The 23,346-nt window shown below is 36.7% G+C and overlaps 1 protein-coding gene across 6 annotated transcripts in view; it reads right to left on the bottom strand.

The window, feature by feature from the left end:
• The window catches only part of LOC145987657 (uncharacterized), a 154,053-nt gene that overhangs the window by 43,507 nt on the left and 87,200 nt on the right, over positions 1-23,346 (bottom strand). For all 6 annotated transcript variants that reach the window (XM_083122164.1, XM_083122165.1, XM_083122167.1 and 3 more), the window contains exons 5-11: positions 21,731-21,923; positions 20,960-21,077; positions 17,090-17,169; positions 16,063-16,127; positions 15,679-15,766; positions 8,115-8,385; positions 5,851-5,979 (exon numbers count right to left, since the gene is read on the bottom strand). In XM_083122164.1, the coding sequence (XP_082978290.1) occupies positions 5,851-5,979; positions 8,115-8,385; positions 15,679-15,766; positions 16,063-16,127; positions 17,090-17,169; positions 20,960-21,077; positions 21,731-21,923 (944 nt within the window). The remainder of the gene's footprint in view (positions 1-5,850; positions 5,980-8,114; positions 8,386-15,678; positions 15,767-16,062; positions 16,128-17,089; positions 17,170-20,959; positions 21,078-21,730; positions 21,924-23,346) is intronic.

The following is a 23,346-nucleotide window of genomic DNA, read 5'->3' as shown; positions in this document are numbered from 1 at the left end:
AACATAAAATCTGTGTTCCATTGTATTTCTATTTCTATTATAAGTAGAACTGAGCCTTTAAAATACTTATGATCATACTCTCAAATCCAAGAAATTAGAACAAGAAGTACAGTATCGAAATATTAGCTACTAAAATAATTTTAGTTTCATGTCCAATTATTATATACATTATCTATTAAGTTACAGATAAATCTGTTTGTGCCTCAAAAAATAAGCAACATTCATACCAAAAGGTTTTATTTTCTAGATGATATCTATACACTTTAGAATAATTTAGTGGGGAGATACATAGTATGATTTATAGGGATGGAACTGATTAATAAGTACTCTTAATCAGTATCTGTGATACCAAGTATATAAAGTAAAAACTCCATGGTGCAACAGACCTCTAAGGACCAGGGCCTGCCAAGAAGCTTTTTCCATTGGGTGACACATGGTAAATACATCGAGCCACATCACCACTGTTTTAAGCTTCCTAATTGTCCTCATGATGCTGCATCAAAATGAAAACTTTGGAGAGTCCCACTGGGAATAGAACCCGAGACTACTTGCACCAAATAGTCCAGATATAAATATATATTGCTGATAATTTTACAGATCTGATATTACTACAAAGAGCCTGCAACTTAGAGCAACATTTTTGTTATGAGTATAAAAACCTGGTTTTGTGACTGCAGTTTCGTTTTCTAAGGTAAAACCTATCGGTCTCCTAGTCACAAGCATTAATCAAGGAAAGGAATGAACCATGCGGGGCATTTACAGAACATCTACAAATTTATATTTCTTATTGCTATGGATTCATACTTTTTTAAACAGTATCAGCAGAAATTTAATATCTGTCAATCCTTCATCACATACTGAGTCACCAGTATTAGTACAGGCTCAGCCATAATTTAGAGTACAACAATTAAAAATATATACATATATATCTATTTTAAAAGTTACAAAGTTGGCAAATACAATGTGTTTAGATGATAGACAACCAAGGTTTGACTACAAGGTGACCTTTTTAGCCACTACTCTATCAGGAAGGCAGCTGTTAAAATAAATTTGTTAAAAATAAATTTAACTGTGCAAATTGTTTTGATGGAGTCTGTGACTTTGTTGTGAAGAATGTCTTGCAAAGTAGTAATTGTCACAAAGTCCTTCATGTGTGAAAATTAATACTCTCATGCAAGTGAAAACATTGATTAGCGAGAAGAAATTATTAGTTTTATTATTAGTAACAAATGGAATGAATTTATAACTATTTGATTCTGACAAAAATTCTTTGGTATCTGTCATCTGAACATCTGATATATGGAGGGTGCATCTTCCAATACTGGCTTGGGGAAGATGAAATATGTAGTAACTGACCAAATCTAATTTAGCACCAAAAACTAATAGACATGACGTAATACACAAATAAATTCTAATACAACTAACGCAAAACCCTCCAGTATTACCAAAGATATGGGAAGGGGATGGGAATAATAATAATACCAAGTAGACATCCTGAAAAATGATTATTCTTGTGCAGGACACTGTGGAAGAATGGTAATTATATAATGTGCCGCAAAGCAAGGGGTCCGAGGTTTGAATCCTACAAAAGCTAAGCTCGTGTGTGTCTCACTTGTTGCTCCATTGCCCATCCTCATAGTTGTAATTACACCAGAAGGGCAACAAAGGATAACTGCAATATGAAATGAATTTAGATTATGATTGGACAATTCTTAGGCATCTGTCTCATTAACCAAGTGAATGCCTGTACCTTGATAATTTTGGCTTGGAAAAGTGCCAAAAAAAACTAGGTTGAAATATTGCCTGTATGTAATATAACTGCTTTGTAATGTGAAATATTGTGTCATTTTAGAATAATTTGACAGTGTTTATGGAGACTAAAGAACACTTTTTGCACATTACTGTGCTTCTTTTAAAATAACAGTTTTTCAAAATGAAGATGACGAAACAAACTGTACCTACCAATCAGTTATAGAAAGAATGATTATGCTTCACTCATATACAGTGGAAATGAAGCACACCCAAGTTGAACAGACCTAGAACTATCCATTTACCTGTTTCAACTCCTTTAACTATGTAGATTTTAAAAAAAAATTGTTACTAAGAATCCTAGGTCCTTAGGAATAAAATGTCATAATTGATATTACATAACATACACAGAATCTGATAGCACATGCAGTAGTGAAAATTTCAGACAAGTTCATTAAGTGCAATGTAGTATACAGAATAGTTAAATATGCTACATTGTTTCACCCCCGTTTCTGAAAATTGTAAGCTATAGATCGACCACAAGGTAAAAAAAACCTTGGATGAAAAGTCCCAGCGCAGCTTTCCCTTCTTCCCTTCAGCTCCGGGCATAAGGAAGCATGGCCAACTCTCCCCCTCCCCTCCTCGCGGGAGTACGGTGCACAGGAGTTGTGGGTCTGCGCAAGTTGTTTTGCTTGTGGTTCCACTATAGTACCTACATTATTCACCCCACTGCTGTGCACTTCATAAGCAAACAAATAATGTATTTGGTCTAGGAATTAATTTGTGCGCCTGGACAAGAGATGGCGTAACGAGTGTATCGTCCTACAGTTCCGTGTATCCACACATGCGTTGAAAACTCCTGTCAGCGCCCATCATTCGTAGTATAGGGCAGTTGATTGACGCATCAACAACAGCATTTTGTAGTCAACTGAACATGGTGCAGTTCGTGCCAGATAAAGTATTTTTGCGGGGTGTTCTGCTTCATTACTTTAACATGCAGAAAAGTGCTACCGAAAGTCATCGTATTTTGGTGGAAGTGTATGGTGACCATGCGCTAGCTGAGCGAACGTGTCAGAAGTGGTTTGCACGGTTTAAAAGTGGTGATCTCGGCCTGGAAGACCAAGAGCGACCTGGACAGCCAAAAAAATTTGAAGACGAAGAATTGAGAGCATTGCTCGATCAGGATTCGTGTCAAATGCAGGAAGAACTTGCAGAAGCATTAGGCGTTGATCAAACAACAGTTTCCAAATGCCTCAAAGCCATGGGAATGATTCAAAAGATGTCACATTGGGTTCCACATGAATTGAAAGACACAGATGTTGAAAGACGAAAAACCATTTGCGAATTGCTGCTTCAAAGACAGAAAAGAAAGGGGTTTTTACATCGCATTGTTACTGGCGATGAGAAGTGGATCCATTACGAGAACCCGAAACGAAAAAAGGCCTGGGTGAAGCCAGGTGAACCAGGTCCATCACAACCTAAACGAGATATTCACTGTGCAAAGGTTATGTTGTGCATATGGTGGGATATGAAAGGTGTGGTGTACTATGAGCTGCTGCAACCGGGTGAAACTATTAATGGAGAACGTTATCGACGACAATTAATGCGTTTGAAGCAAGCTCTGGCCAGGAAACGACCAGAATGGGAGAACAGACATGATAAACTTATTTTTCAACATGATAACGCTCGCCCACATGTCGCAAAACCGGTAAAAACCTATTTAGAAAATGCCGGATGGGAAGTTTTACCCCACCCGCCGTATTCACCAGACGTTGATCCTTCGGACTACTACTTGTTCGATTGCATGCATAACGATTTGATTGGACAGCAGTTCACTTCTTCAGAAGATATCGAAAAATTGGTCTCTGACTGGATCGCTTCAAAGGATGAGGACTTCTTTCGCCACGGAATCCGTAACCTGCCTGACAGATGGGCGAAAGTGGTGGCTCGCGATGGACAATATTTTTCTTAAGGTATTTATGTATTTTGTGTTTGAACTACAGCTGCAATGTGTGCGTTTGATTTGATTTGATTTAGTTTATTTTACTTCGCGTCTTGTGCCTCTTGGCTAATTTGCGAAGATGGGGATGAGTGATGAAATGATGAAATTGATGAATGGACATTCACAAACAACCAAGCCCGACCGGGATTCGAACCCGGTCAATGTGTGCGTATCTTACATTTTATGGACTCTTGTTTTGTAAATTTCTCAACAGTAGAAAATGTTAGATCTTATCTTCAAACCCCCTTAAGGAAGCCACTAGAAACAAAGTTGTCTTTCTCAGGGTTTCTTATTCTGAAAAACCTGATTATCCATCTCTACAGCCAACTTTAAATTTTTGGGCAGTAATATTCTTTGCTAGAAGTGTCTTGAATTGGCACATTTCTACACAAAATTAAAAATTCTTGGAAACACAATAATGCAATTTCCTTACAGTTCTGAAAATTATTGTCCTCGAAAGTCTCTACTTGATTAACTGTTACATGTATCCCCCAAATGGTTGTGAAATTGAAGGCAACAAATGGTGGTGGAGAATTGTGATTAATTATTAGAAATGGGTCTTCCCCCGGAAAAGTGGCTGCAGGGGTGATTCAAAGAGTATTTTGAAGAGAAGACCTATGTTGTGAACTTTGAAGGTCATATCCACTACAGATTTTGCCATGGGGTTGTTCGGCTGTATGCAAACCAGTTGCAATGAGTATATGTTCTTTGTCAATGTTACCCAGTAGGCCCTCATGCAATTGATCAGCCCCCCTCCTCCCCCCCCCCCAAAAAAAACAGGAATTGAAGGGTCTCAAAATCTTCCAGCATCCAATGTATTTTCTATCAAACATGCCCCATGAGAGGGTGCCATTCTCATGGAAGCCTGAGGATAAATTGTGTTTGTCTGATTAGGACACCTATGACCCCTTAACTTATACCACAATTTTAGTTTTAAAAAAAATTATACATTGGGTACTCAAGAAAACATGGTAATTTCAATACAAGGGCATAATCAGTTATTTTAATATACAGCTGAGCTGATGACAATATCAATGCATCAGTATAAGGGACTTTTAGTTTGAACACTGCATACAAACATTTTCACCAAGAAAAAATATCCTGGGAATTATGCAATTAACATAATCTTGTAACAAGATTGTGGGCAAAATTAAATTTAAAAATGAAATGATATATATTTTTAATATTCTGAGTGGTTTGCATGTAAAATACTATTATCTTTTAGATACCAACATTGGCATCAGCTCAGTCAGTCAGTCCTATTTAAGTATGCAATCTTGTATTGAGTTGAGCTCACTACTATTACTGTTATCTACAATATTGTTCAATAACACTGAATACAGAATGGAAATAATCTTTACTGTAATAAAATAAAAAGAAAACTTACAAGTTTTAGCATTTTTAACTCAACATATTTGTCCTTGTAGAATGTCTGTGCAAATAAGTATAAAAACGAAGTAAGACTTGAAGCTTTCCTGGCGACGAATGATGAATAGATTCTCTCGGGTTATCGACCAGGTGAGTTGCGGAAAATATTCCAAGCTTTCGAGAGCTAACATCACTCTCATCTTCAGGGTTGAAGTGATATATTGAAACTTCAACCCTGAAGATGAGTGACGTTAGCTCTCAAAAGCTTGGAATATTTTCTGCAACTCACCTGCTCGATAACCCGTGAGAATCTATTCAAGTATAAACCATTGAAAAAAATATTTTTGTGTGATCACAAGAAAATAAATTCTTTACTTGTTGAGCATGTAGTGTTCAAGCTCTCTTCAGATGTTGAAAATATGGTTTATCAACCTTCTAAGATTTTTAACTACTCTCTAGTAAAATTTATAAAAAAGTAATTTCATGAAATACAAAAATTTTAATATTTCTTATATCATTATGCATTAATGAGGAAATGTTTTTAGTCTAAGAGGCAATAAGAGAATCCTCTTGTCAACCTAATATTAAACAATAAAAAAACAATAATTTCAGGATTATACATACCAGTTTATCTTCGAATGTAAGAGTTGTTTCAATATATCACACTGCATATAATAAAATCTACTGTAAATCCACATGCAAGATATAAAGAAATGTCTTTCAGTACTTACCATATCTCCACTTTCACTCACTATTGCTCCATCCGAAGATCGTTCTACCAGAAACAGTGGTTTCTTGAATTCTCCTGCTGAACTCTGGGGAAAGACTTGTTGTGTTTCTTTCGGATGCTTTAAGAAAGCCTGAAATACAGAACAGTAATGAATTAACTAAATATACTGCATATGTGAAATTCTTTTCAAGAACATTTTTAAGGGCAAGTAGTACGTAACAATCACAACCAACTTCTGATTGTAAGTTTTGAATGGACAAATACATGAAAATCGGGAAATGTAAAAAATGGGAAAGCATGAGTAAAAATCAAAAGCTATGAAAGGAACAATAAGAAAAATAAATTACTAACTACGCAATGTATTTGTTCACTTGTAACCGATCTTGACGCACCCCTTATAAAAGTTGACCCGCCCTCGCTGGGGAAAAAAGGTGGCAAGAGACGTTAACATCTTTTCTGGGGAACGGTTGATGTGCGTTGCAGAGAACACAGTCCGAGTCAAGCATTGATACGGTTAGGATCCGTGTTACGTTGGTTATTGGTTTCGTGGGCTGTGAAAAACTGTAAGTGAACTAACGGTCATGATCTCAGCCGGAAAGAGAGATAGTGTCTAAAGAATAAACTGTGAGTGAACTATCGGCCTGTGTAGTATCTCTACCAGAAACCGAGAAAAGGTTACTAAAGAAGAGAGGCTACATGTTTACTATGAACCAACGACAGGAGGATTAGAAGATTGAAGACGTCGAACTCTGTATCAGCAAGATTTGTGCTTTCCCCCCAACTCTCCCTAAGTGTTCACCGTTAGTGTTTTTCAGCGTGTTTATCGCCAAGTGAATTGAATACCTAAGTTGTTACATCGAAGACGTAAGTACTCAGTGAAATAACCTCTAAGAACTAAGTTTGGTCTAATATCTCAACAAATTCACACCGGAAGCTGACTAATCTGTGATTCCGGAATCGTTTGTAAACCACAGAAGTCAGGTGCCTGGGCCCTTAATAAATATTAATACCGTATTTTGTGGTGTATGAATACTTAGATACTTAAATATAAAAATTGACTGCTAGTCTCCTTTTGTGTTATTGACGTTGTTTGACGGCAGAATAAAAATTGCACTAGTAAAACCAAAGAAAAAACTATATACACTCCCCCCATTATTTACCTTCTTACTCTCACCATCTATACTGTTATTGGACAACCCCCAAAACCATCACCCACAGAATTGCTTACTGTATGGTTGGACATTCATATGTACACTCCTGTTCACCTAACATGGCACACATTACAGGGTTGAACATTTGAAGAATGTGCAAATTTGAACAGGAGTGTGCAAACATACCTTGGACAGTAAGGTTATAGTACAATTTCATAGTAAACATTAGATATACTGCGAAAAGAATTAGCAAAGCCAATATTGAACTGCAGTGTGAAAGTTATTGTTTTTCTGATGTGGATAAGCACTTTAAAACTACCACAAACTTCAAAAATAAGTGTTAATACAGTGAAACCTCGATTTTACGTTTTCTAAGGAGACCAAGCTTAAAAAACTTAAAATGCTGGAAAATGTAAAATCGAGGAAAATTTAAAGCATTTTACTATGTTGGGACCATCAAGACTGAATGTATTAGGTGGGAAAATATAAAATCAAAGTTCAACTGTACCGGAGTTTTTCCCACTGGAAAAAAAAATGAAAAACTGAATACAAGTACGGTAGAGCTTCAATTTTATGTATTGGGATTTTATATTTTTCCATATTATAATTCAATCTTCATACATCCAATAGTACATGTTATCAAATTTTCTTCAATTTTACAATTCTGCCCATTTTAAGTTTCTTCATCTCAGTCAACTGACAAATGTTAAATCGACGTCCAACTGTACCCCTAAAGCTAAGGAACAATTGCTGGCCTCATCATTAACAACAATGGAAATGTATATTTTTTCATTCATTTACCGATTTACTTGGAGTAAAGTTCAATCACATCTTGTTACCAGAAATGAAACACTGATGGTATTGTGGTCAACACTTAACAGCAAATTTTGTGAACAAAATTCCAGGAGGGAGGATATCCCACCCTAAAAATTTGAACTGCAATCCTAATGTAAACTGTGTTTGTATTCTTAAAGGATGAACCTGAATTGGGGGAAAAAAATAATATTTTGAGAAACTTTGTTGCTTGGGTTTTACCCACCTGTTTACTTCATCCTAAAGAGGCAAGGTTAACATTTAAATATCCCCAACAGGCAGAAAAAAAAGGGCTTCTTACCTGACATGCATTTTTGAGATTGAATTTGGACTGCATTAGAAAGAGTGTAATATTTTTCTTTTTCTTTGGAATCCTAGGCAGGACATCTGCCAAATCCTTGCACTTTTCCATGAAGTGTGGAGGAGCAGGTAGTTTTTGGGCAACCAGCTTGTTCAGACCCCTCCTGTCATCTGCCGTAGGAACTACTTTCTTCCACAGTTTAAACGCCAACAGGTACCGTATGTAGAGCATCTTGTTCACAGCATGGGAAGGTACCTCACTCAATACCTTGCTAGAATGAACAAAGACAAGTAAAATTCAGTTATGTAAAATATGCAGCAAAGCAAGATTCAGTTTTTACCCCTATTCAAGAACTCTAAAGAATATTTTTCTGCTACAGATAGTTTGGTTATAAATTTAGTAGGCATTGAGATCCACTATCTCTGATTTTGGACTTCTCACTTCTCCTCCTGAGTGTTTGCTGTTATAAATAACACAGTGCCTTTCATGGCAGAGATGGCAATGGAGAGACAGCTGGCATGCCGGGAAGAGTAACAGTGCATGCGTTGACATATAGACACCCACAGCTGTATGCTGACCTTGGCACTGGAGGCATCAGTGTTTCAGTATGCAGATAACTGGTATTCAGTTTGCACGTGTTTGTGAAGTGTTAAGGTATTAAAAAGTGTTTTAGATAGTTTTGTTTTAGTTTACGTACGCTATTGGTACTTTTCCCAGTCTAATAATGGCATGCTATCCGTACAATTCAAAACAATGAATTTTTATGTACAACTCTTACATCATTCCTAGGGCTCGGAAGTTGATGAAAAATCATTTTTTTCCTAGTGTCCGAAGACAAGGCCCAACATAATATATGTTCATTTTGGGTCATTGTAGGCCAGAGAAAGGTGGTTACAACTTCACCTTCTTTCGACTACGTTTTTACTGCCCATTCTCAATTCGAATCATCGTCAGTTCATCACCCCTTAAGCATCCTTTCTGTAGTAAATAAAAAAAGAAAAATATATTTTTGGATGACTGAAGCAGGTATGGTACAAGGTCCTTTAACCATACCTTGTCTGGAAGGTCGCGCTGTAAGTGGCAACTTTCTCTTGTTTTGAAGCTTTCAGTTCTTTCGCACTGTGTGTTCCATACCACCAGAATTTTGTATTTCTTTATTCATTAAGTACAGTCAACTCTCGATTCTACGACCCCGGGTATAACGACCCCCTCGAAGTAACGACCCTTTTCCCGGGAACCGGCAAAAATTTAGAAAAAAGTTGAAAAATTGAAGGAAATCGGCCGAAAAATGCATTTCCCCCCCCCCCCAATCATTCCCTTAATGAGCGCTCTACCGCTCACAATTGGGTCTGAACTAAAAATAGACACCACCACACCATGCTTGAGTGATATCTAATAGCACTTGACCTCTGCCCCCCCTCCCCTCCCTCAAGCGCACCAATGTTACCCCGCACCCGACGGCCGCTACCCAACGTGCCAGGCTTGTTTTGCCATGCTTCCTCTTGGATACTCGAGAAGAGAAGATCGAATGTGCTTGGATGTTATTTTAAATCGACCTTGACTTGTTTCCTTGTGAGCTGCTGAAAACTCGCAGGTGAGGAGGGAAGGAGCAGTCCGAAATGACTGCTGGACTTGCAGTCTTTGCCAATGTGTATGGCAGGTCAAGCTCTTTCATCGATAAATACACCACCTTGAGAGATAAGATCGCAGGAATGTTCGAAAATACACATGCGTGGCGCCTGGAAGTCTGGCCCATCTGTCCAGCTCTGACCTAGAGTTCAGCAGGTTCCCATGAGTGAGCAACTTTCGGTCTTGTAGCCGACAACTTCCGGTAACCGCTTTCATTCAAAACGTGTTCTTTGTTCCCTGCAACACTTCATAAAAAAGCGAAACTGTTAGAGATAATCAAAGCCACATAGGCAAACTAAAGATCGTCAACCCGCTTAATGCGTTGTCATCCAGGTTTCCACAAAAGTTTACTTCGATCTTACGTGCATCATAACTCCCGTTTCCCCACTTCATACGTTTTCCTAATTGTGTCGTAATATCTGCTATCTGCCAAAAAAGTGTTCCGTTGGCTGACTGACTTCTCCCCTTTTTCCTGTCAGCAAAGGGGGGAGGGGCGATTTTCTTGCTCGTGTGCGCACACGGGCTGATTACAGGCGAGGGTGGAAGTGGACCCACCCCTCTTCCTTTAACGTCTAAAATGGGGCAACCAGTTCTGGATATATTCTTGAAAACGAACAAAAACAATAAAAAAATTAACCCTCCCCCCTTTTCCCAGCTTATTCTCCGCCACTGGTGTGCACGGCAATGTTGATAATTGCAGAATTCAGGTCTTTTTTTATGCTGTTGTCTGCATAGGAAATATTACCCGTATTATTGTCTGTTGCATGGTAAAACGTAAAGCAAGGGACATTTCTTTCTTCTTTACACTACTGTTAAAAGTTCAGCCTTCGACAGTTGCGTTATCTTTAAAATGCTGCGACTTTTCTGTTCCGCCACCTGTTGCTCGAACTTCCAGCAGGTCTCCTTGTTTTTACGATGCAGCTGGCGCCAGTGTTTTGTCTAGCATCCGCAAAGCTCTTGCTTGCCGATAACAGCAATGACTCATCCAGCGCGAAGAAAAATGTTATTGTTTTGAATCTCGCAAAGCTGTTTTCATTTGACGATAACCAAATTCGATCTCCAGAAAGGAAAACAAGAGTTAAAACAACTTCATGTTCTGCGCCTTCTGATAAGCAAAACTGTAAATTTAATTCACATTCGCTTTTCTTCAGAACCATTCATGTGAAGAAAAAAAAGTGCTCAATGTAGGAATGGTCGCTGAGATCGATTAGAAAGACATTATTCAAGGGGAAAACTTTTGGAGGAGTGGGTGTTTGACATCGGGAATACTCCTAAATCCAACATTAAATCATCGATTAACGTGAGAGTAAATAACGATCTACCATTTTGACAAAGCTTGTTTTCAGTTCATTTTATGCTGATGGGCTAATCGGGACTAAATATACAGTTTAAAGCTAAATTCAATTCCAAACCTAAATGACTTTCGACTGGGACGCTGACGTGTCCTAGAATACGCATTGGGTGAAGACAAATCGCAAGTTGCGCGTTTCCTTTTTCACACTGGATTACAATGCAAGTCAAAGAAGGAGTTTGGACTGCTCCCTTGAATGGGGAAGGGGGGAGGGTGAATGGAGTTGGTTGAAGCAAAGAAAACGTGTTTTTTTTTTTTGCGATGTATTTTACACAGCCGAACCAGAACGAAAATTACAGCCCTGCCTTTTTTTTTTTTGTCTGGTGCCTAGAAAGGTTGTGTTGTTTCTCCCGAGAGATCTAATCTTACCAGTTAATCTTGTAACAGACAATGCTCCACTATAGTGCGCGTCAAATCTCCTGCATATGGCGATAGCCAATAGCAGTGCACTGCAGCGGTGCCATGTCGAAATCTCACACGGAAAAGAGACAGCGTGGTTGAGCGAAACGCCTTGTCACGGAGAGCACGGAACATTACATAATATAACATATAATAAACTTAATGGAAGAAAAGAACATACCTGATTATGCCAGAGGGACTGCATAATTGTTTCAATATTCTCAAGGTGGAAGTTGTACAGCCTTTGTAAGATATCTTGTCCCGTAAAGAGTAAGTTATCTTTTTGGCAGTAGAAAATTCGCCACAATCGTAAATTTCAAAGACGGTTCTACGAACTACGTCTTTTTCAAAGTTATCTAAGTTTGTCGTTCTTTTTTGGTACGTCAATGTGCTTTCTAGGTGATTGAAACATTGGAGCAGGCCCCGATCCACATTGTTTTGCCCCCGAACATATCCGAGAAACGGTAGCTTGATTCACACCACACGCTTGAGCTGTTAGAGTCTGGCACTTCTTAAAGTCAATCTTACTGCTCTCTTCTTCACTCGAACATTTTTTTTTTAAAAAATTGTACACCTGAAAAATCACCCGTCGTGCCTGGCTTCGTACAACACTGTATTGTTCTCTCTTCTCTCGCTATCACTACCACTTGGTTTACTCAACGACATGCTGCACACACACACACACACACACACACACACACACACACTAAAAACGTGGGAAAAACGAACAGTGACGGTATCCTCTTCGTCAATTTCTCCTTCTACCATCACTGGGAACGAACCTGCCCTGTTCCCTTCGCTAATCGGAAAGTTTCGGAATGCAACAGGAACGAAGGGAGAACAAAAACGATACAATGCAAATACGTTTATAATGACATTGCTTCTACAGAGGGAACGGTATAAGCTACAATCACGCTTGTTTTTCGTACATACTTGCAAATTCATTATCTTTCCATCTGTTGAACTACTGACACTTGAAATAATATATTTATATCCGAGCGCCAGGTACACGATTTAGTAGCGAGGTGAAACAGGTTCTGAACTAGGCAACGCCGCACGTCTGCGATTCGCTGGTGCTGTTCAGCAGTTCAAGGCCATATGCAGGAGATTTGACGTGCACTCTAGACACGTATAAAATCCAACATTCATTCTGTCCGATTATCTCCCGACTTTTGCTGGCACCAGTGTAACTGGTGTCAAGATTCTTCGAGTTTCGCTTGCAATAAGCGAGAGATTGTTTTCCTTTCCATAGGTCTCGGTGCAAACGGCTTTCTCATGAACTATAATTGTAAGAATTTCCTGGAAAAGCAACGACTGTGCACAATTGAAAGTAACATTATTTTTTGTGAAAACGTTTTCATGTTCTATTTTCCTTCTCACAACACGCGTCCTGTGCATAACAGGTTGTATAACTACCAGGATAAATGGTGTTGCCATCTCCTATGCATCTTTGTGTCCGTTTGAGCTCCGTTTAAGCAGAAAATTGGGGCAAATTCCAATAACGACCCCTTCGAAATAACGACCCTTTTCCCGGGAACTGTGAAAGGTCGTTGAATCGAGAGTTGACTGTATGTAATTAAAACTGAAGTTATCAATTAATTTGGATCACATTTATACGTCCTTTTTTCAGTTTTTAGGTCCTCGTTTTTTTTTGTTTTTTTTATTATTATTATTATTATTAAATATATGTCTTCAACTTCCGAGCCCTAGTCATTACGAATTCTTGTAGGAAACTTAGAATGCATTTTGCAGCAGAATACCCAGATATCCTTGTTTCACAGTCAATGATCGGATGCTTGTGAACAAATTTAGGGAAACAGGGTCTGTTCTTCATAAGACGCAAAGGGTAAAACTGCATGTGGTTACTGAGGAGAAACTAGACGACGTTGAAGCACAATTGGAACATACATTTTCATGACATCTGCGTGGCGAGCTACCAAGCTTTTAAACTTGAAGAAAGAAAATATCAGGAGATAAATTGAAGTAACTGATACATGTTGGTGAAAATTTCCTATAAATATGGCGTAAATGTGTGGATGCAGGAGGACATCATTTCCAACACCTCTTTAACAAGGTATATGCCCATTTTAATTGTAACTGTCAATGTAATTGTACAAGCTTATTTAATTACATAGCTAGCAGTTCTAGTTACATGGATGTTGCATCCAGTTTGCAGGCAGATGCACTCTTACTTCCTGGCACACTAGCCGCTGCTCCACAGCCACCTTCACCAGTGAAAGAAAATGTCCAAAAAATGGAAATTCCATTTCAATTCATGAACCAACATCCTTTTATGTAAGTCACACTAAGGTAATAAATTTGAAAATCACTTGTGTCTGTAGTTAATTTTTTGTGTCGAAAAAATGTTTGGTATTGATATAGTATTTTATTTTTGTTATTTTACAATCTCTATACAGTGGAATCCCGATTTTACGTTCCTGGGTTTTACACTTCCCTGCATCATACATTTAATACTCATGGTTCCATAGAACAAATTGCTATAAAATGTTCCCCAATGTTCAGCTTGGTTTAAAACGTAAAATCGAGGTTCCACTGTAATAACCTCTTCATGCCAAGTTGTGTAACAGAGCTCTCTAGTTTCATACCATGCTAACCAAAGAAACATTAATTTTTAAAAAAGGGCAATCAACATTTCCTAATAGGGATGGGACCAATTAATCGGTACTCTATCGGTATCGGCAGATATAGGCATATCGGTTTATCGGTAAAATTACCGATTATTTTACCGATCCGATATATCGATAAATATCTTATAATTTAGTGCAAAATTCTGTCAGTTTATTGTAATTTTTATGGATAATCTCCATGCCCTACTTTCTGAAAAAGTAAATGTCTAAATATTAAACTTCTTTTGCATTGCAATCAGCTTCAAACCCACATTTATTACGGAGATCAATGACAATTTCAGGGTCTTCAAGGACCATTTCTAATTTTATATCGGATCGGTAGAATATCGGTAGGGGCATGCATATTTCGTTTTTGACAAAAAAACGAAATTTGAAAAAAAAAAAACACATTGTAGTGTTAATTTTTCATGTTTTTGAAAGGTGTGAGGTGCATTTTGTGACCATATTCTGTCACGAAATAATGCGAAATGAACTGCAAAAAGCGAAATTACCTCTTAAACATGAAATTCAGGGTTTATTCACCGACGCGACACCTTCTGAGGTCTGAATTATCCTGATAGTTATGCAATTCCCGGAAAATTGATTAATTCTGCTGTTAATATTGGAGAAGCAAAAAGGGAGTCCTTTACACAGAAATAATCTTAATACTCTGATAATGTGCTATTAGAAGTGAAATGTTAATTCTGTGGAATAAGTGTAGTTTTTAAATCAAATTTAGGATTATTTTCACAATTTTAAAACCAATATGTCTTTTTATATACCACTTTTCATCCATTTTTTCACCGCTATAACACCGATATTTTATTTTATTTACCGCTTTTGAACCCGAAATTGACTGTTTTTATACCGAAATTTTGCTTTTTTTATTTACCAAAAATATGTGCCTCTAAATATCGGTTATCGGTATCGGTAAATTTTATATCGGTATCGGCCAAAATTTCATATCGGCCCATCCCTATTTCCTGGTAAATGCACAATTATCACATTATTTATAATCAAATTACAAAATTACCACAAACACGAAAACTACAATTATTGTTGTACTTTTATAATGAAACCAGATGTGTAGAATTAGTCTCGATTAATAACAAATCTACTCCTTGCAAAGAAACCAAGCCTTGGGAGGAAAGGTTAAAATAACATGGGTCTCACAAATCTCATACTGGCTCATGGTTTTCCTAATACAATGTGATATTTCTCTCCTTAATATCTATCTATTTATTTTACATTGTTTCGGGATTTTTGTGTTAATTACAACAGTAGTGATAAACGATGAAATGAATGATGGGACTACCACAATGATACATTCATGCCTTACACAGAGTTTGAACCTGGGACCTCTGGTCTCAAAGTGTGTTACAGTACCCACTCTGCTATGGATACTGACAAATGTATTTTCGTTTACCTGTATATGTTAATTGCATTTCTCACCACAGACCACCCAGATGGATAACGTGTTTACACTTTGTTCATTTGGTACCATGTCAAAAAAGTTCATAAAGCCATCCAAATGTAGGAGAAATATGTTCACACTTACCTAAGAATTAAAACACCTATCTCCCTGTAATTTTTTGTAATTAGTTTTGTCTTCAAAAGTGTGTCCAATATATGCTCCACAGAATTATCTGAAAATTAAATATAAAGGTTACTTACTCTAACATGAAGAATATGGATGTACATTATGTTATATGTTTCATATGAAGCCATTCTGATGCAAATTTTATATATAAAACAACTAGAAAGGAAAAATAAGGGAATACTGACAGGATACTGGAAAAATGGCCACAAAAAGTTGTTAATTTTTTAAAGCGCACACACCTCTACAAGAATCCAAAAAATAATATTCCAAATATTTTCCACTAAAAAATCAGTTACCTGCATCTTAAAAGAATTTTCAAAAAATTGCAAAAAAAGATCTTACCTAAAAATATGTACAGTGCGCAGATCAACCTTGAAGCAATTTTCTTCATACTTTCCTTTCCCCTCCTAAAAAAAAATATAATATAAATATTGGTTATACAATACCATGTCGAATATTCAAAAGAATGTATGTACATATAATACAAATCTGTGTGTTTGGATGTAAAAGAAATCATTATTCGATATAAAGAACAAATATAAAGACATAAATTATGCTGAGAATTTTTAATTAAAAAATCAAAGAACAGTAGAAAGAGATGAAAAATTCAATTTTGGAAATAAGATCTACAATAATAAAAATTATTCAACGACACTGCAAGGAAGAAGATGCTCAGTCATTCTTTTACTGACAAGAAAATATTTGTGATCAAATTTTTTCCACAAATATGTGGCTTATAGTGACAAAAGAAATGTCTTCTCCCTCCTCTATGACACCACTCACTTTGGTGACAACACCACTAGAAATAGACACCATATCATGGAAGTTTCAACATTTATAAGACTGCACTACTGAAAATTTTAAACTGAGAATAGCACACGAAATTAACTGAAATTAAATAAAAATATGAGAAATGAACCTAAAAACTAGGGATGGGCCGATACCGATCCAATATAAAATTCAAAGTAGTCCTTGAAGAATCTAAATGGTTCATTCATCTCCTTAAGTGTGTGTGTTAGCAAATGACTGCAATGCAAAAGAGCTGCATATCTAGATATTTACTTTTAAGAAAATTACAGCATGGAGATTGTACGTTCATATCCAGAAAAATTATAACAAAATGGCAGAATATTGCACTAAATTGTGAGACATTTAGATATATCAGATCGGTAAAATAATCTGCAATTTTACCAATAAACCGATACACCAATATGCCTAAATCAGCGGCTACCGGATAGAGTACCAATTAATCTATCCCATCGCCACTAAAAACTGGATTCAGATGTAGAACTTGGTACTTTAGAAATCATTTACTTTTCGTGGATGTGTACCTGTTGGAATATAATTTTAAACAGAGTTCTTCTCTTACCTTGAAGCTTTAATTTCCATGTCTATGTACATGGACACCAATTCACTCATCTTGTCCAGCCATGAAGAATGCTCAAATGTCTGTGGATAAAAAGATAGTGATACTAAGTGTGTAATACATCTTAAAAACCTACATGCACACACTGTGCTTACTATGCAAATGTGAAAGTTACTTCAAATCGATCTTGCCATCAAATGATTGATTGAATTATTGTTCTAAGTTCACTTTATGCACAGATAGGGTGATCGGGACTATACCTACTGTTTAAAGTGGGATCCGAACCACTGTGCCTCCACTGGGTATCGAACCCGGGACCCCTTGATGTTACCACTACACCTTTGGGGAGGCCCTTACACTCAAATGTGTATCTCGTTACCACTACACCTTCGGGGAGGCCCTTACACTCAAATGTGTATTTCATACTGAAATACCTTTGAACTTTTTAACTAATTACAGTGGAACCTCTATTTTACATTTTTCAGGGGACCGATCTTAAATGCAGAAAAATCAAAATCGAGGATAATTTTATGACATTTCGCTATGTTAAGATGATCAAGATTGATTGAATAATGCAAATAATCTAAAATCAGGTTTCCACTGTATATTAGTTGCTCTTGTACATTTGTACAAGTTTTCTTGTATTTACACACACATCCCTTATTACACTATAGGAGATGTGATAATTTAATTCCCACATGACTGCAGCATGTCTCAGGCAAACTCATGTACCCATGAACATGTTCCAACTTGTGTTTACGTAAGCCACAGACCAAATGAGTTGTTCATTCCCAAGCGGCAGAGTATTAGTGTGTCCATGGTATACTGTTGGCAGAAAAATTAGTGACAATTTAGAGCAGCAGATAAATATAAAGTTTTTGTGTGAAGATTGGTAAAACTGCTAATGAAACATTAGCCATGTTAACAGTGACTATGCTAAGAAGAAATTGGGTGTTGATGAATGGCACCGGCAGTTCAAGGAACAGCAACAAGATATGAAAGTTGACCTAAAAAGTGGGCAGCCAAAAATGCAAAGGACACATGCAAATGTAGCAAGAGTACAAATAATGAAGCCCTCCAATTGAAGACTTCTATGAATAGGAAAACAGCACGACAGATTCGAACAGAGAATCTGTTTGGAGAACAGCTCTAGCCTGACAAGTAGATTCTTCACCATGACAATGTCACAGTGTATGATGCAGTAAGAGTTAGCGAGTTCCTGATTAGGAAATCCAATACAAAAATGGACTATCCACCTTACTCACTTGACTTAGCTCCCTGTGCTTATGTCTCCAAAATTAAAAAATGTCCAGAAGGATCAAAAAATTGTCGACACTCGTGACATCTAACGTAACATTACTGAAAGGTATTCCGGACAAGGATTTTCAGCAGAAACAAACTGTCTCACGAAGTACATAGCTACACACGGAAAGTATTTCGAAAGTGGTGTCTTAACTTCAAAACAAAACTTACCGGAAGCAGATTGGTCCAATAGTCTACGAGTTATAACGTTTTCCGAAATATTTTTTTTTAAAATTGCACGGAAAAGCCTAGGTGAATCAGGGGTTACATTCGGCAAACCTGCTCAGCGGTGTAAATGTGTGAGCTAAGGACATGAAACCATTACTAAAGGTCCATACTATGAAAAGAAAGCTAAAGTTTGCATCCTTTTCCCATAGGAGTGGGGAAAGTTGGGGCGAAGTCCAGATTTTTATTATATTTTTCATGGAAATTTCGGGAGCACATCCCACCCTACCCAGTCTTTTTCACTTTGGCGTTCTGAATTGTACACAGTTGCATGCCCTGGTGTCTCAGAAACAAAACTTACCCAAAGCAGATTGGGCCAATAGTGTACGAGTTACGTTTTTCGAAATAAGTGTAAAAATTTAAAAATCGCACGGGAAAAGCCTCGTTGGAATAGGGGTTACTTCCGTATACCCACCCGGCAGTCTTAAAGGTTAAATTGTATAAAACATAATTTTATTATATATTAGTCCTTGTAAAATAAGTAAACAGCAGTTTATCTCAAAAGGTACATTTATGATGTATAAAAAAGTATTCATTCATTGGTCTGTGTCCATATCTAAACTTGAAAGTGATGGATACTGGGATCGAGACTACACAACAAAAAATGGCTGGCTACCAAAAGGACACGCAGATAAGCATCCGGGCCACAAATTGTCAAGTTTGGGGGATATAAGTCCCAATTTAGGAAAAATCATGCTCAAAAAGGAAAATAGTGGTACATGGTTATAGTTCATAGTGTATTAATAGGACAAAAGTGAAATTGCACTGCGGTGTAATAAGAGTGATATTTCATAACAAAGCAGACAGATAAGTATATTATTTTTAACACAGCTCCAGGTAAGGGAGGCTGGAATCTTCTTGGACACATAAAAAACTTTCAATAGTAACACTAATGAAGGGAACAAGTTCAACATAAGAAGATAGATTTTTTTAACACAACAAATATGCCCTTCTAAATGTACCAACAGTGTTTACAAATATTCATACATACACTGGTAACTTTGTAACGTAGTCTTAAAATAGAACCAAAAAGCACATTTATTCACGAATTATGTGAAATAATGTATAAGTACCTACTGTAATAATTATTGTAGAATAATACACGTAGGCATGGCCATGCAATAAGTATAAAAATTATAATTTGTGATGAATATAATATTCTTTAAAAGATAACATTACTGTTTTACTTGTAAATTTGTATTTTAGGAAGTATTCTTTAGTGTAGCATTATATATCGCCTCTTAAATTATTTTAAGAAATGCCAAGCTTGAAATTTGCCTTAATGGTTGTAGTGTATGTTCACAACACACTTTGGCATGTGTCTCAACGTGCGCTATTGCGTCAATTTTATCAACAACTGAGACAGGAACTATTACATGGAAAAGATTTAATATTAAATTAGTTTAAGAGTTCCCATTTTTTTAGACGACATATTTATTTCTTTGCGAGTCATATTATACAAGATTATATCGATTCGTGTTCAGCTACCTATAGCGTCATCGTCATTAATAGTCGTCACACTGGGAGTTTGCCCCCTTCATCTTTGATGTTACTTGAAATGTTGCTTTTCACTCATTCTTATATTTAGAATTTAAATTTTTCAAAAAGATGAAGTGGTTGAGAAGTTACAGTGTCACTCAATTGTCCCATAGTAACAATAGAAAAACAAAACTTTTTCAGAGTTTAACAATAGTAGAAATGGATTTTTGTAATTTGAGTATGTAATACCTTCAGAGGTATGTTAAGGAAAAAAGTTCAAGAAATAGTTTAATTGCAGCCGTGCACTACCACATGGTCCAAGCAAATTTCAGCAATCGGGCCTTTGCCCCCCCCCCCCAACCATTAATTGTTGGACCTTGCTTAAAATGTTCCTTTTTAATCATTCTTCCTTGCACAATTCAATTTTTTCTAAAAAGATGCAGTAGTTTAGAAGTTATGACCATTTTTTAAAATCTATTCCATATTATTACGGGGGTAACAAAGGAAAACAAAGGACCTTTTCAAATGGCACATGGTAATAATAGTAACAAAAGATATGTTTTGTAATTTGAGTATATCATACCTTCATATATATACTAAAGATCAAAAAGACAACTGAAAAATCATGTGTAGTTTTCAAGAAATGGCACGTTATTTGCTGCCAAGCGCTGCTGGTCGAAATATTGACCACCCTTCCTCAATGGAAATACATGGCATGGTTCCAAAATCAACCATCAGGATGCCAAAGGTTAAGAAAGCATTCTCATAGATAATTCATACTCCATTATTAGGGTTAATAAACCAAACATGTAAATCTATAGCATGTTATTGTGGAAAATAAAATATTAAATGAACTGAATGTTTTACCTCCTTAGTGTCCTGGTATCGCAGGTGGAAGAACACCAAGATATCACTCATACACTTTTTTAGTTTGGCAGCTCGGTTTGGTTTCAAGTAACAATCTTTCACATTAACTGAAACTTTCCTGAAATGCAAACAGATAATTACTTTAAAAATGCGCTACAAAACAAATCATCATCAGATTTTATGGGTATATACGTATATATTACTAAAAAATGTTCCAGAAGACTATATTAACATTTGATGCCAAACAAGCACATACACATTTTTTGACTTAGTAGTCAGGATCTTGGGCTTCAGCGTAGAACTCAGTGCATATTTTTGCTGGCTACCTTGTCCCTGTTCTGAATATTTCTGCCGGAGAATGGTGGAAGAGTCAGTCAGACCAACTTAGCAACAGACAATTCCACATCAATATAAAAATTGCAGAGACTCTACTGAAATTTTGAATCAATGCTAGGGAATTTAAAGTATATTTTCATTTTTAAAAAAAATTGTGGAATAAAATTGGAAGTCAGCCACAAAATTCACACAATGTGGAAATACACATGCTTCAGTGAGAATCCTACAATTTTTGAAAGCTTGATAGTTCTGAAATATTCTAAAGAACTTGAGCAGTTACTGCAGAGATATGGACAAATTGGTATTCATAAAATACATACAAGCCTGTCGGAGAGATTAGCATTGTTCATACCATTGCATTACATAAACCTTCCCACAGAAAAATAACTCTTACTGTCTCATGAAATAATGTACCAAAACGTCTTCTTTACTTACTGAATGTACGTTGCTACAAGATTTTCCAGAACTTTAACACTTTTGCCTCCCACTGCAGCTTGGCATTTGTTGCAGAATTTGGACATCCATGGAAAAGTGTCATGTATTTTCTTGACCTGCTCTGCTGAAATGTCCACGGAGTCATTTTCGTCAAGGCCAGATGAATTGAGTCTACTAACTAATGCACAAACACCTGTAGGAAAAAAATTCCATTAACATGAGGTATATACACAGGCAGTATATTAAAAGTTACACTACAGAGAGAACATTGCTTATGTATACAAATCAAAATTTACAAAATATGCACCATTGTAGCAAGGACAATTACAACATACTTTAATGTGGCCATAGGATGACTGATATTGTATTGACCAAAGATCATACCAGTGAAAAAAAATTAATAAAAGCTAATGTTTCGCAATCAATTTGTACCTACAGAATGATCATTTATTTATCTGAAAAGTTTCATATTTACAAAGCAAGAATTAATATTATGAAAAATATCTTAGAATTCATAAGGGTGTGGTTCGTTCACACAAAAAAGCTTATACAGAATTTTCCATTGGGGAGGGGTTGGCAAGCGAAAAAAATTTAAAGGGATTAGAGAGGCATAGGGAGGGTGGTATGGATGTCAATGAACACAGATCTGATAAAGTGAGTGGTGGAATAGTCATACATGAATATGTATGTAACACATTTGCATAAAAATCATAATTTTTATTTTGAAAAAAAGCTTTGATAATTACAGGGTGAAAAGTTAAGTGGCTCAGTCGGTAACGCGTCTGACTACCATGCTAAAGGTCCTGGGTTCGATCCCAGGCCGGTTCAAATCCGGGAACTTTTCTAACGATAGAAGCAGCCCCGCCCCCAACCCAGCGTCGAATAACATGGGTACCTGGCGGAAACCCTGGGGGGTAAAGGCGGTCAGGGGCGTGATGCTGATCACATCATCCCCAACCACGACCGGATCAAGAAAGTGGGGGTCATTACCCCCACACCCCCTATACGCCTTCATGGCGTAGTGCTATGCACAGGGGAGCACTTTACCTTTTTTTTAAAAAAAGTTAAGTAAAATTATGTAATACAGATATCGTGAAAATAGGGAAATATCATGACAATCTGTTCCATGTAGGCACATGGAATTTACTATACTGAAATTTACATTTCATGAGTAAGAATGAGTATAATTACTAAAAATTATTACAAAGTTATGAACTGGTCACTTATAAAGTCATTGACACTGAAGTCATAAAGTAACTACCAGGTATAACATGCGATAGAATATGATCATTTTCTTTGTACACCCTACAGGTAGCTCTTCCAAATGTTTTATGATTTCTTTGGAGAGTTAGTCAGTATTGCAGAATAGTGGAAATGATATTGAGTGTAAATTTGAATATTCGAGAAAGTAATAGTTTTGCAAAATATTAAAAAATTTGTAAAAAATTAGCGTGCGCAAGAACCCAAGATATACATTAACTGAGCACAGTCATCTTGGGACACATTCTACTGCCGTATTTTCATGCTGTCTGATGAACATGTGACGCTTCAAGACATATATATCATGAAGAGAGATAAGATATGAAAGCCTTGAGACATTTTTAACACTACTAAAC

The sequence above is a fragment of the Lepisma saccharinum genome, chromosome 5 (genome assembly GCF_977018435.1).
Source record: "Lepisma saccharinum chromosome 5, izLepSacc3.1, whole genome shotgun sequence".
Lineage (NCBI taxonomy): Eukaryota > Metazoa > Arthropoda > Insecta > Zygentoma > Lepismatidae > Lepisma > Lepisma saccharinum.
This window is presented reverse-complemented; position numbering and strand designations above follow the sequence as displayed.